We start from the raw sequence: 14391 nt of genomic DNA on the forward strand, positions 1-14391 counted from the left end.
TAACTTTTTTTGCCCAGCAAAAACTAAGCCCCCCACCCCCCAAAAAAAATTCTCATAGAGAGAACCCCTGAAATGATGAAAAGTCATGAAATTTCAAGTTTCAGATATGCAGGGAAAATTTTTTACAGGGACTCAAACTTGGCTTCGGGTCGCATACGACCCGAACAGAACAGCATTAATAATAAAAACAATTCTGAATATTCAATTTCTGTTGTTGCAGTTCAACCATTACTATGCCTCACACACATAGTTATTATAAAATAAAATAATAGTTATAATAAAATTGAATTTTGTTAGTTTTCATTCAGATTTTGAACAAATTGCCAGATTCAGCAAGACCTGGTTTTAAGCATGTATATAGAAAGAACATTCATAAAACATGTTGCTTATGCATCCATGAACTGAATAAATGAAACCAAACATACATTATTTAATTGCGATTCAAGTACCCAGCTGTGGAAGAAAATCTAGAAAACGTGGATTCCTTCTATGATTGGAGATATAAACATAAGGGAGTAGTGGATGAAGAGAAGCAAGTGCTGAAATGTACACTGTAACATCATTGTGTTATGTCCTTGTGTGCTACATTGGAATACAACAATGAAAAGGCAAAGTTTGCATCATCATCATTTCAAAATACATGTTAAACTTTGTGAGAGCTAAACATGATTAGCTTTTTGGTTTAGTGTGTTGGTCAAACCTAGATCATTGTTTTTGTTTATGTTTCAGTATATTGTCCAAATTGAAAGAATGAGCTAATTCTATAAACCAGTTAAGCATTTCTATGAATTAAGCCAATTACTTCCTTCACACCATGAGCAGTGGTGTCACAGTGGCTAGAATTAATAATAATAATAATAATAATAATAATAATAATAATAATAATAATAATAATAATAATAATATTTGTATGCCGCCCCTCTCCGCAGACTCCGCAATATCTCAGGCTAACTCTGCTCATAGCCAGGAATTTGATTCTGACTGGCTCAATGTTGATTCATTTTTCTATCCTTCTGAGATGGTAAAATAAAAACCCAGATTGTTGGGGGCAATATGCTAACATTTGTAAACTGCTCAGACAGTGCTGCAAAGCACTATGGAATAGTTTATAACTCTAAGTGCTATTGCTACTTAAATCTATGAGAAGGATCATGCAGTACAAATAATTCCAGCAAATGAGTGAAACTACAGACAATTGATCAAATGTCTCACACAATAACATTGCATGGTCACAAAATGAAGCACATAGAAAAGCTTCTATAAAGCCCAAGGAGAACTTGTAAGAAATGTTGGCGCATGAAGGAATTCCTCTTCGGTGACATCTTAGCCTGTGGCATTTTTCTTCTCTACAATTAAGTAGCTTCTTATGCAAATGGGCAGAATACAATAGAAGGTTGAATATTAGAAATAGGCAACATTTTGGAAAGCTAAATAGATCCAATGATTTATTTCAATACATTCATATTCACTTGAACATGAGTTTTAATCATAATGAAAACAAATGGAAATTGTAAAGTAAAGTTGGGCATTTTATTTTTTTTGCCTGGCTGACTTTAGATTGGGCTGTAGCCTATCATGGCATTTTGTGGACTAAATAAATCTGACACTAACACAAGCACATTTTACCTTTTACCAATAAAAGGGAATATTTGTAGCTTAGGGTTCCTTGGTGCTCCCTGAACTTGCTTGTTTTCTTGTAGACATTTGGGTAATGAAATGTTTGCAAGAAAACAACCAAGCTCAGAGAGCATCAAGAATCCCTCCTTTTACCTTTGGCCAATCTAGAAGGATGGAACCTTCTAAAAAATATTTGAGTCATATGCTGATTAGTGTCAGGAACTCTCAGGGTTGTAAATTGTATAGTTAAGGGTAAAAGCAATTTTATCTTGTATAATTGCTGATACAATTACTTGGACATGGCTATGTATTGCTGGAAATTGAGCTCAACTTGAGGGATACTCTCATATGAACCATTTAGGCTAAAAAAAGGGGGTGAACTTTTATTGTGCAGTTATGGCAGCCATCTTGCATTTTTGACACATAGCTCCCTCCTCCAAAATGCTCTCCAATATTTTATTTTCCCCGTTTTTAATGCAGTATGAAGCAAAAAGGAGAAGAATGAAGGGACAACTTGTTGCATGAACAGGAAGATGCCTATGTAATCTGCTGAAAGTGATCTAAGAAATATCACATCATTCCTGACATTTGTATTAAAGCCTAAGCTTAAGGGTGAACATCCAACATTAACAATAAATATTTTACGTTAGATACACCTGCAAAATCTAATGACAAAATAAGGAAACTTTTTCTTCTTCTTGAATTAGTAAATACATTTTGAACATATTTGCTTAGAACAAATCCCATAGCCAAAAAAATGCTGCATTGCAAATATACTTGGGAATAATTCTTCTAGAAATACTGGATACATATTGTACATGGTTCTTAGCACTCATAGTTGTCTGGAATGTATAATAGTCTACTTGGATTTAATGCCCCACATAGATGACATAGAATTGATTGATGTTTTGATGCTACGTGTTTTAAAAACCAAAGCAGCTCAGTATGCTTCAAACTTCAAGTAATAAGGTTTTAGAGCACATTATGAATGCATAGTACCATAAATCAACAATTATTTTAGATCAAAGGAAGGATTACAAACATTGACATTTATTTTTTGTAAGTCTAAAATGAAAACCATGATAATAAGAAATAATAATAATTTCTTTTAAAAGAACAGTTATTTCTTAATATCACAGGATTTACTTCTGAGGAAATATATTCATTCATATGTCATTCATTCCAACTTATAATCATTTAAGAGTGTCATCTCTCTATCATTTCTCATCTGTCTATCTTTCTGTCTGTCTTCCCTATCAGTTTGGAAGTGCATGTGTTACATCCGGGTTACATCCGTTCACAGGTTACATTCAGGTTCTGGCATTCTGTGCCTGGGTAGAAGTCTTTGCACATGTATAGAGGTTTTGTTGCTGGCTGCTTTCAAGCAGTGGCAACTGGGGAACCAGTTTGGGGGCATGGCAAGCCAGCCATTACTACCGATTCAGTGAACGGGGCCAAATTTCTGCCATCGGCTTTCACAAACCAATCCGAACCAGTAGCAACCTACCTCTGATGTATGGGGAAAGTGTAAAGGCAGTAATAGTTCAGTGTACCAAGCAATGCCTGGGGGAGACGACAGGAAATAGGACAGCAAAACGTATTCGTAATAATAAGCAGGAATTTGTCCAAATGGAGTTCCACTTCCTGTAAATAACAATGGGAGAAGGGCTTCTTTTGGATGTGTGTGGAAAGAATCCAGGAATATTGATTGGCAGTTCAGCCAATGTGGAGGCAAACGGTCTGGCCTGCCAGTCTACGAGAAAGAATAAAATAGCCAAAAAATGTGTGAACATTTTCATGCCACTTGCATAGAAATAACTGTTGCTGTTGGGCTTTTTTAATGCAGGAAACATAGAAACATAGAAACATAGAAGTCTGACAGCAGAAAAAGACCTCCTGGTCCATCTAGTCTGCCCTTATACTATTTTCTGTATTTTATCTTAGGATGGATATATGTTTATCCCAGGCATGTTTAAATTCAGTTACTGTGGATTTACCAACCACTTCTGGTGGAAGTTTGTTCCAAGGATCTACTACTCTTTCAGTGAAATAATATTTTCTCACGTTGCTTTTGATCTTTCCCCCAACTAACTTCAGATTGTGTCCCCTTGTTCTTGTGTTCACTTTCCTATTAAAAACAGGAAGAAAGTTGATTTATTTTAAATATGTATTCTAAGGAGACTGCTTGGTGAGCTGTAAGGTCTGACAAAGTATCTGCGTAAGAGAAAAGGATACCATAATAAGTTCACTAAATTTGTAGTCTTTACTTTTTGTGCCTAAGGGCCTGTATATACTGTAAGTGTGGTTGCCAATTTTCTAATGCAAGTAGTTGTGCTTTTCAAGTCTTCCTCTCTCCAATGATCAGAGATTTGGCTGAGGTTTTGTTTAAAGCAGGGGCATTCAAACTTCACAATTTTAAGACCTCTGGACTTAAACTCCCAGAATTTCCCAACCAGCTATGCTGTCTGTGTGAGTAATTCTGGAAATTGAAGTCTACAGGTCTTAAAGTTGACAGGGTTGGACACCCCTGCTTTAAAGTAAGGTGGGGGGAGGAATAGAGGGATTTCCCTGGAGAGATCTTTGAAGGAGCCAACTCTTCAAATTCAAAACAGTTTTTATATTAGAAACATAGAAACATAGAAGATTGATGGCAGAAAAAGACCTCATGGTCCGTCTGCCCTTGTACTATTTCCTGTATTTTATCTTAGGATGGACATATGTTTATCCCAGGCATGTTTAAATTCAGTTACTGTGGATTTACCCACCACGTCTGCTGGAAGTTTGCTTTCCCTACTGCCTGACTGCATTGTTCACCCATTTTGAGACTGTCAGAAATCACTATCCCAACCCTGCTGTTCTGTTCGGGTCGTATGCGACCCGAAGCCAAGTTTGAGTCCCTGTAAAAAATTTTCCCTGCATATCTGAAACTTGAAATTTCATGACTTTTCATCATTTCAGGGGTTCTCTCTATGAGAATTTTTTTTTGGGGGGTGGGGGGCTTAGTTTTTGCTGGGCAAAAAAAGTTACAAATCTTCTGTTCGGGTCACATACGACCCGGACCGAAAACTCTTCATTTGAAGTGCTTATGTTTGGTCAATTTGAAAACTTTTTTCACTTGGAAAGTAGTCTGAACATTTCTGCACACAATGATATGAAAATTGAAATGAAAAAAGTAAATCTTATTGGTTTATTTTGCGGATATAATGCACGCCCCCCCGTTTTTGTGATTTTTTTTTCAATTTATGGATAGTTTTGCTTGCAAAATGCATTCTATTTTACTAAAGTTGGTGTGGGATTGGTAGCTTGAACATTTCTGAATATAAGAAAAATATAAAGGAACTGAAAAAAATGATTCTTATTGGTTTTTTTAATATCAGAAATAAGGCCTCCCCCCCCCCTCGGCTGCTTGCAACCATTTTCACTTTTTATTTTTTTATCCTCCAAATCCGAAATATTCTTTAAAATCTTAGGCATTCATTTACTCAATTTAACAATGCTGATCATCAAAAAATATTTTTGGGGTGGTGGCTAATTGTTTTCTGGGCAAAAAAAAATCATAACTTCGAGTCTGTTTCTGTTCGTATATGACCGGACCAAAAATAATTTTTTTAGGTACTTGAATTTGATCTTTTTGAAAACTTTTTCAACTGGAAAACTAGTTTGAACATTTATGAACATAATGATATGAAAATTGAACTGGAAAAATTGAGACTTATATTTTTATTTTGATCAAAAAGCCCCTCCCCCCCCATCCTTTTTTAATTTCGTGTCAATTTCTATTTTTTTAAGGCTACAAATCCCTAAGGAATTTCCCCCCAAAAGGTTTGATATACTAAATTGAACATTTCTGAATATAAGAAAAATATAAATGAACTGAAAAAAATGGTTCTTATTGGTTTATTTTTGCCACAAAAAGGCCACCCCCCACCCCCGGCCTTGCTATGTGCCATTATTGTCACTGTTTATACATATTTGTCTAGAAATATTTGGAATATCCTTTTGAAAATCAACCACATTGTAGCCAGAGGACTAATTTTATGAAACAAATCCATTTTACTAAAAAAAAGTATGTAAGTTTGAAATTAACAGCATAATTTTTATATAAATTGAAATAATTGAACACGGGGGGAGGCATACATTTATGTGCAAAATAAACCAATATGCATCAATTTTTCCAGTTCAATTTTCATATCATTATGTTCAGAAATGTTCAAGCTACCAATCCCACACAAACTTTAGTAAAATAGAATGTATTTTGCTAGCAAAACTATCCATAAAGTGAAGACTATTTTAAAAAAACGGGGGGGCATGCATTTCATCAACAAAATAAACCAATATGCATCAATTTTTCAAGTTCAATTTTCATATCATTATGTTCAGAAATGTTCAAGCTACCAATCCCATACCAACTTTAGTAAAATAGAATGCATTTTGCAAGCAAAACTATCCATAAATTGAAAAAAATTTCACAAAAATGGGGGGGGGCGTGCATTATATCCGCAAAATAAACCAATAAGATTTACTTTTTTCATTTCAATTTTCATATCATTTGTGCAGAAATGTTCAGACTACTTTCCAAGTGAAAAAAGCTTTCAAAAAGACCAAACATAAGCACTGCAAATGAAGAGTTTTCGGTCCGGGTCAGGGTGACCCGGGAACAGAAGATTTGTTACTTTTCTTAAACAGAACAGCAGGGTTAATCCTTTTCTTCTGAAGTTTTTGCTAACGCAGAACTGCCAATACAGTACTCAGATTGAGGATTCCTTTTCCCCAAGTGCATTATTTTACATTTGTAAACATTAAACTGCAGTTTCTATTACTTTGACCACTTATCTAGTAAAGCTAAAACATTTGCCATGTTACAGATGCCTCCAGGAATATCAACCCTATTGCATACTTTAGAGTCATCAGCAAATAGGCAAACTTTCCCTACCAAACCTTCCCCTATGTCACTAACAAACATATTAAAAAGAATAGGACCTAGAACAGACCATTGTGGCACACTGCTTGTAACCAGGCTATGCTCAGAATACTCACCATTAACAACAACTCTCTGATATCTACACATCAGCCAGCTGCAAATCCACTGAACTATCCAGGGATTAAGTCCAATCTTCACTAATTTATCTATCAGCTCAAAATATATATTCAAAAAAATAAGACTAGAAATGTTGGAGGCTTTCTAACAAGTTATTACAAATTTAAGGATATTGCATATGGCAGATTTGCAATGTATGCCTTTCTAAATGCTAATTTTCTCCACTTTCTGTATATTTAAAAGGAAAAAAAGAGAAAAGCTTTGCTGATCTAAGCAGTCACCATGATCATAAATTATATGTTGAAAGAAGTAGCACCTATCCAGTGAGATTCCAATGAACTAATAAAGATACCAGGGTTTGAAATATTATTAAGAATTATAGAATTAATTTCCTGCCCTCTCCATTGCCTCTTTACGACCCAATCAGAAAAGTCATTCCATGAAGAAAAGATAAATTATTAAAATGATGCTATAAATTATTAAAATTATGCTCCTTCCATAGTAAGCTTATATAAAGTATGGGAATTTCCAAACTGTCGTTATTTTCTTAATGTTGTCATACAGTTTTGTCATATGACTACAGTGCTCTATTGAGAAGAACACAATTTTCAAGAAAGGTACTTCTGTGCTCTGTTTTTAGCAACACAAAAGGATGTTGTTCCTGATGTTCTTCATAAAACAATCCTGGTGTGGGCTTCATATATGCATGTAATTGATATTCCATGTAACTCTTTTATGCCAAATGCTGCACAGATTTATAATCTCTGTACTATGCTGAATACTGTACATATTTTACAATGCAGAAAATATTTAACAGAACAACGATGAAAATATATGCACAAACACCCTGAGGTATTCTTTATATAAAATTTTAGGTTTACCCAGTGAAGGGCTACCAAAAATTTTACTACCACACTGTGGGCATGGCTCATGTAGGACACCCTGCATTTTCAAAATCTTTCAGTGCAAATTTGTTGGTGCTCTGGGGTGGAGCTCCATTTTTTTTCTACCCCTTTACATCCCCCCGTCCGGGCAGTAGCCCAATTCTGGGTTTACCCACCTGTGACGTATTTAATTGTAGATTTTAGAAGTGATGAACTTGATAATATAAGAAAGCTAAAGTATATGCATTTGAAATCTAGACTTCAAATAGCTCAAGGCAGTATCACTTATTTTGCCTAACCAAGTAAAATTGAGTTAAAATTAATTAGAAAAACCACAAAGGATGGCCATATTCCTGGAGCATTACTCAACAACTAGCACAAAGCAGCATGTGCCTAATGAGGTCAAAGCAGCACAATCCCAATCAAAATCCCTCCAGAGATCTATCAAGTATTTTCAGATCTCTGCAGTAGAAGAGTGGAAAATACACTTGTATTATTGGGTTTAATTTGAAGCAATTAAAATTGTTTCAGTTACAGGTTATAGCAATCTATTCACCTGTACTTTTTACATTTCATTATAACAATGAAAATACTTTCCCATGTTTCTGCATCTTTCCATTTCACTATTCAGAAAGAATGTACATGACATCTGACTATACTTCAGTTATTAAATTAAGCTGAATCTAGAAGTATACACGAAGATAGAAAAATACTGAAACATCTACAGTGGAGGGAATGGAGCATGCACAAAGCCTTCTGTCCATGAATAGAGTGTTAAAAAACAAGAAAATAGTGACGTCTGTGCGGGTGGGTGGAGCCTAATGATGCCGCCATTAGCAGTTATCTGAACCACCGCCAGCTACCACTACTGGTTCACTCGAACCGAGCTGAACTAGTAGAATTTCACCCCTGAAATATCTGCATAATGCAGCTCCCCGATAACCAACTTTTTTGTTCCCACATTCTTGATTTCTTGGAATGAGAGGATTTACTTCTAGGAAATTTAGGGTCTTTGGAAATGGTGTGGAAAGACTAAGCCATTTCCTTCTCTGTATTTTATCCCTGCAATTTGATTTATGATTTTACTTAATTCCCACATTTTAAAGATGCTTTACTTTGTTCTCATCTATAGATTTTTCTCATGTTGCTGCAAGGGGAAGCCAGAATGTACCTTGTATTGCTTTAGAGATGTAATGAGTCGGACTCTGATTTAATACTAAAGTAACATGTTCACATCTTGCCATTAGTACATATCTGTTATCCATTCCCTAGTAGCATTAAGGATGGTAGGATTTATTTATTTATTTTTGCTGAAGTGTTCCTTTGGTATCTGAATCAGTTTATGAATTTTTTTTTAAGGTTGCAGAAAAACAACAACAACAACGCCCTTATACATTTCTCTATGAATGTGCAGTTATCCCATGATAACATTTCCCTTATTACTTAGTATAAAATTTTGAATCGTGTTGTTTATCTACTTTATAATAGAGACTTGAATGATAATAGCAAATAATAGACAAGCCTCAAGAATAATCTCAGAATATGTTTAAGATCAATAATTTCTAATGATGTCAAGTTCTGTTAAGCCAGTGCTTCTCTAATAGTGGGGTGGACCCCCCCGGGGGGGGCATGGAGTGAAGCCAAGTGGGGAATGCATGACCCCAGGGAATGTGCTTTTTTTGCCACAGGGAGTAGGGGGGGTGTTGCACCGAACAATAGCACACAACACAGAGCAAGAGATATGAAGTGCAGATAACAAACCCTTAAGAAACACCATGGAAAAATATTTAACAAATGAAAAGAAAGGAGGAGGGAGACGGAGATAATGAGACAAACGTAAGTCTCCCAAAAGCTAAGACAAGGAAATATGAAGAAGCCTTTGTAGAGCTTGGTTTCACTTTGACTACGGTGGGAGACAAGGAAAGACCAGTATGTTTACTGTGTCTAAAAATGTTGGCAATGGTCAGCATGAAGACAAATAAATTAAGGCGTCACTTAAACATATTACACTCCAATCATGCTGACAAGCTGCTTGAGTTTTTTCAATGAAAACATGGCTAATATAGCAAATAATAATCCCAGTGGACAGCTGGGGGGGGGGGGCGCGTAAAACGTCTACTTCTTCCTGGTGGGGGAGGTGAAAACAATTGAGAAGCACTGTTTAAGTCAAGATTTGTTTAAAAAGTAATCCTCATATTATGATTCATACTATTCTTGCGCAGATACTTCTAGTATTTAACTCATCTTTCCGAAAAGGGCTTTCAGACCATGACTGAAAACTGTTTAGGGATATTGTGTCCCTAATTATATTATTTCATTGTTTCTTATGATGAGAATTATTAATCTGCATCAGAATAATAAATGGTGGGAAATGAAGATTTTTTTTCTGCTGGAGAAAACAAATGTGAAATACATTATTTTACATATATAATTTCACCAACTTATTAGATTGATAAAAACAAAAAACAAAATGAAAGGAAAAATATAATCAGCAAATCACTTGATATGGTCAAATAATCCTCTGTATCAAATGCCACCCAACAGCTTTCCTCTGAATAAACGCACCAACTAATTAGGCAAACACATATGTCTATGCATACTTCTGTATCTCATTTTTTTTAATTCTTGAGAAAAAAGAATAACATTTGATAAACATTTTAAATATTCATTATTTCAGTTTAAGACTTGATCTTACAACTTGAATTGGAGTACTAGCTTTTTCAAAAAAATTTCCTCTGAAATGTAAGCATAAGAAAGATGTCCTATTAGACAGTTTGTTTTCTTGTTGTTGTTTTTTTTAAAAAAGTGAAATAAAACAACCCCTCCCCAAAACAAACCTGACATTTTCCTCAACAAGTTTCTGCCATGGACAGATTCTACTCTCTGTTCTACACTGTATGATTTAAAAGAACCAGAAGTCAGCAGATGTCTTTTGTGTCTCCAGATAAAAGTTAATGTCCTTTCTTTTATCCTGTTTTTCCTTAATTCTGTTGCTGCGGTTATTTCCACTTTACTGGTAAGAGTTTCAATAGGCACTTCAGTGGAATTAAGAAAAATCTACCACTCTTCCACCACAATGCCGGAAAGCTATACTTTCTGTTTGTTGTATCAATAAATCGTACCTAATAGGCCCAAGACAGTCTTAGTGTGACTTCAAGGTAATAAAATTAAAAAATTAAATTAAATTAAACTCAGCCACCACCATTAAAACAGCAACAAAAAGAATAGTCAAAGAACATTTCCCCCCTGAAAAATAGTAAACCAAGATCCATGGTATGATAAATAAAGGAACTTGCTGGAACCAGCTGTTGTCTCTTATAATGAATGAAACTTGTTCTATAAAGCTTTTTTTTTGTGTGTGTATGTAAAACTTGTGGGTTTACTTTTCCTTCATGGTCCTCCTCCACCTCCAGCTAAGTGACTTTATCTGGAGTATAGCTTTCTTCTTCTCCAAACATCTCCGCTAAGACTTTAAAGCGCGGTCCCCAGTCACTCAAATAGTCATAATCCTGATCTGTTTCTGTTGCAACAGAATCTATAGAGCTGAGAGATTCAGCTACAGATCCATTTCCTTCATAAGCATAAGTTGCTAGTGAATCATAAGGGGGAGCTGATAAATCTCCATCATTTTCTCTCAGCCTTTGATTTATGAAATCTCTAATATTTGTGTTATCCTCTGTGGGTGGTTTTGAGCGAGGCAAGCGGAGAGCATCTGGCTTGATATCCCTACGTATTTTGTTATCGTCGATTCCTTTGGGATTCCTTAAAGCCCCAATGTCAAAGGCCTGAGTGTCTTCTTCACCCCCTCCTTCATCATCATAATGAATGACATTGTCTCGAACATCTTCCTTGGAGGTCATTAGGGTGTCTTTTTTCTTCTGCCGTCTCAAGGCCACATAAAGAACCACAATAACTAAGAAAAGAGGAAAAAAAACAGAAATCAATTAGGGAATGACTTTTGTCAGTCAAATTCATATCACCTTCTACGATCTAAGATCTGACTGCTCCAGTTCCAAATATTTTTCAATCTATGGTACCAGGCTGGGGGAACAGTCTCACTGCTAATGCTACACTGAAAAATGCACCTCTATTTTGCACCTTACACACACACACACACACACACACACACACACACAGAGAGAGTGTTGGGGAGGTAGTCCTGCTATTTTTAATATATTAGAAGAAATTCTCATAAGGATCAGAATTATTGTAGTAGAAGGTCTCTTTAGGTGATAAAAAGCTTTACTCAGGTAAAATTCAATTTTTTTCCTACAGATTCTGTGGACATGGCTTGGTGGATTAGGCTTGGTAGGGGTCATGTGACCAAGTGGGCATGGCATACTTGATGCCAGTCATGGCAAGGTGGGATGTCAGCAAACCATGCCTACAGAACCAACAGAAAAGTTTGGCCAAGTCTTCTACCATTCAACCTGGCTGCTTCTTGCCTCCTTCATGTTTTTCTGTGTGTATGAGCCCGAGAAGGAGGAGAAAAGTAGCTACATTTTGGTGGCAGAGAGAGGCCCAACTTTTCTCCTTCTCTTCACAGTGGAGCTGCTAAGAAGACAACTCCTGTGGCCACTTATCTCTTTAAGGTCCCTCCTCCTCCCGCATAAAAATACCTTAAAGACTACATTCAGCAGTGGTTGTTTTCAGCTGTCTTCTGAGCAGCTCCACTGTGATGCAATCCCTCTATCTGCTGCCGTTATTCTGGCTGGGTCCAGCTACGAGCTGCACCGGCAGGCAACGGCGCCTGCATGGCTGGCACAAACAGGGTGGCAATGGGGATGATGGTGATGGGATTGTCCCATGACCATCACCACCATCGCCACTCTGCTCATGCCACCATGCACGTTCATCCCATTACCTACTGGTGCAGCTTGTGGCCGATATCTGGCCAGGAGAAAGGAAGCAGCCAGAGGGATCTCATCACAACAAAGCTGCACAGAAGGCAACTGAAAACAACCACCAGTTGCTGGAGGCTTCTTGGTGTGAAAGATGGCCAAACCTCAACACTCCCCCACTCCCCCAGGCATGAACATAGGTGATTGAGGTAGAGGGTGAGCAGGTGGTAAAGGACGGTGAGCAGGTGGCGGCTCCGGTACAAGGCCAGAGCCAAGGAATTGTACATTGTCCAACCCAGACGAGGCAGGGGGCAAGCAAATAGCAGATTTGGGGCCTCAGGGAATGGTGTATTTTTGGACCCCGGCGTCCAACCCAAAGCAAAGGGGAAGTGGGCAGCATGCATTGCTTACCTCTGGTGAGCTGAGTTCAGGTGAGTGGGTGAGGTAACTGGTGAGGTGATTAGCTGAGCTGCATATTGATGGGAACATATAGAGGGCATATATATATAGTGGGGTGAGTGGCTGGAAGGGGCCAGTGAACAGCTGGAAGGGTCAAGCAGCTGTAAGGGGTGAGCAGGCTGACAGACAAGAGCAGGGCCAACCAGCGGTGATTTGTACCAGTCTGGTGAACCAATTCAAATTGTCCCTACTGGTTCGCCCAAACTGGCTTTACTGCTATTTTGGGTCTCAGAAACTTTTCAATAAACATTAGCAGCCAAGAGACATTTTCTCATGGGCAGAAGCTCAAACCTAATAGGGCTGCTTGCTCTGTTATTTTGAGCAAACCCATTAGAGAATATCGCCGGCCGACTCACCGGCTTCCCGGCGCTTTTGCTGGAGGGCCGGCAGACTCGGGCCCTCCCGATGGCGGCCGCCATCTTGGTTTCGGCCGAAATCTCGCGATGCGAGATTTCGGCCGAGAAGGCCCTGCCCACGTGGCTGGGCATGACGTCGGGTCCGGGCGGGGCCTGCTGGCCCTATTTAAGGGACAGCAGGCCGGGAAGAGAGCCTTTTCGCCCGGACCTGGTGCCTGAGCAGACACTTCTTTGGTGCTGCTCGGCCGCCATTTTGGGTCTCCCTCGTGTCGCGGCCGCCATTTTGTGGCCTGCCGAGGGGGCGAAAAGTGCTGCGTTGCGCAACGAGGTTATCTGGCTTTCCAGCAAGACGACGTGTGGCCTTATTCATCTTCGCGTGGCTACATTCTTCAGGATCCCCCTCGGGCCCGAGGGGGACTGGTAACCTCCTCCCGGCTGGGAGGAGGGCGTGCTGGGGGGTGTTTTGTCTGGGCCCCCGGTCTTGTGAGGCTTGAGGTCAGGCCTTTGAGGCCTGCCTGCGCAGGGAGGCTTGCCTTTGGGGATATCAATCACTTAATACTGTGTTATATATCTATCATTTGTATTATTCCCTATAAAGGGGGTGAGGGGTTTCTGGGGCTTAGGCTCTAGGTTGGGCCCTGCGTTGGGGGAGTTGGGCCTGCCACCCGGGCGGTGGGTTGTGGTCTAGGTATTTTATTGGCTCATTGCATACAAGGAGCAGGGTGATGGCTCCTAAGAAGAGGCCTGCCTCTACTCCGATGGCTCCGCCAGCGGTGCGACCCAGAAGGGCCCTTAGGCCTTCTGCCCGGGCCCGGGCCAGCAGGGAGGGGACTGCGGGGGTGGTCCCTGACCAGGGGGGGGCGGTCTCCTTGCCTCCTGCCCCTCAAACTGATATTTCTCCTGCTTTGTCTTGGGCCAGGGTGTTGGAGAGGCTCGACGAGCTCGAGCAGTGGAGGAGCGGTGCAGTTCCCGGAGCGGCCAGCAACCAAGTGCCCGCAGCGTTGGGGAGGGAGCCGGCGGCGGCCCAGGCTGGGCAGCCGGCTCCGTTCGGACGGCAGGCCCCGGCAGGGCCGATGGCGGCTTTCCCGGGCCCCGCGCCATTGGGCCCCCCGTGGATGTCTTCAACCCCGTACGGGGCAGGTGAGGCTGCACCACACAACACATCCCTGTCTTTTCTTCCTCCCCCCGCCCCGGGT

At 39.4% G+C, this 14391-nt stretch overlaps 1 protein-coding gene across 2 annotated transcripts in view; it reads right to left on the minus strand.

Moving 5' to 3' along the window:
- Positions 1–10139: 10139 nt before the first annotated feature.
- CDH12 (cadherin 12) overlaps positions 10140–14391 on the minus strand; it is an 896151-nt gene continuing 891899 nt past the window's right edge. For both annotated transcript variants that reach the window (XM_070747115.1, XM_070747113.1), the window contains one exon: positions 10140–11452. In XM_070747115.1, the coding sequence (XP_070603216.1) occupies positions 10953–11452 (500 nt within the window). In that variant the 3' untranslated portion in view covers positions 10140–10952. The remainder of the gene's footprint in view (positions 11453–14391) is intronic.

This window comes from Erythrolamprus reginae, chromosome 3, assembly GCF_031021105.1.
Source record: "Erythrolamprus reginae isolate rEryReg1 chromosome 3, rEryReg1.hap1, whole genome shotgun sequence".
Classification (NCBI taxonomy): Eukaryota; Metazoa; Chordata; class Lepidosauria; order Squamata; family Dipsadidae; genus Erythrolamprus; species Erythrolamprus reginae.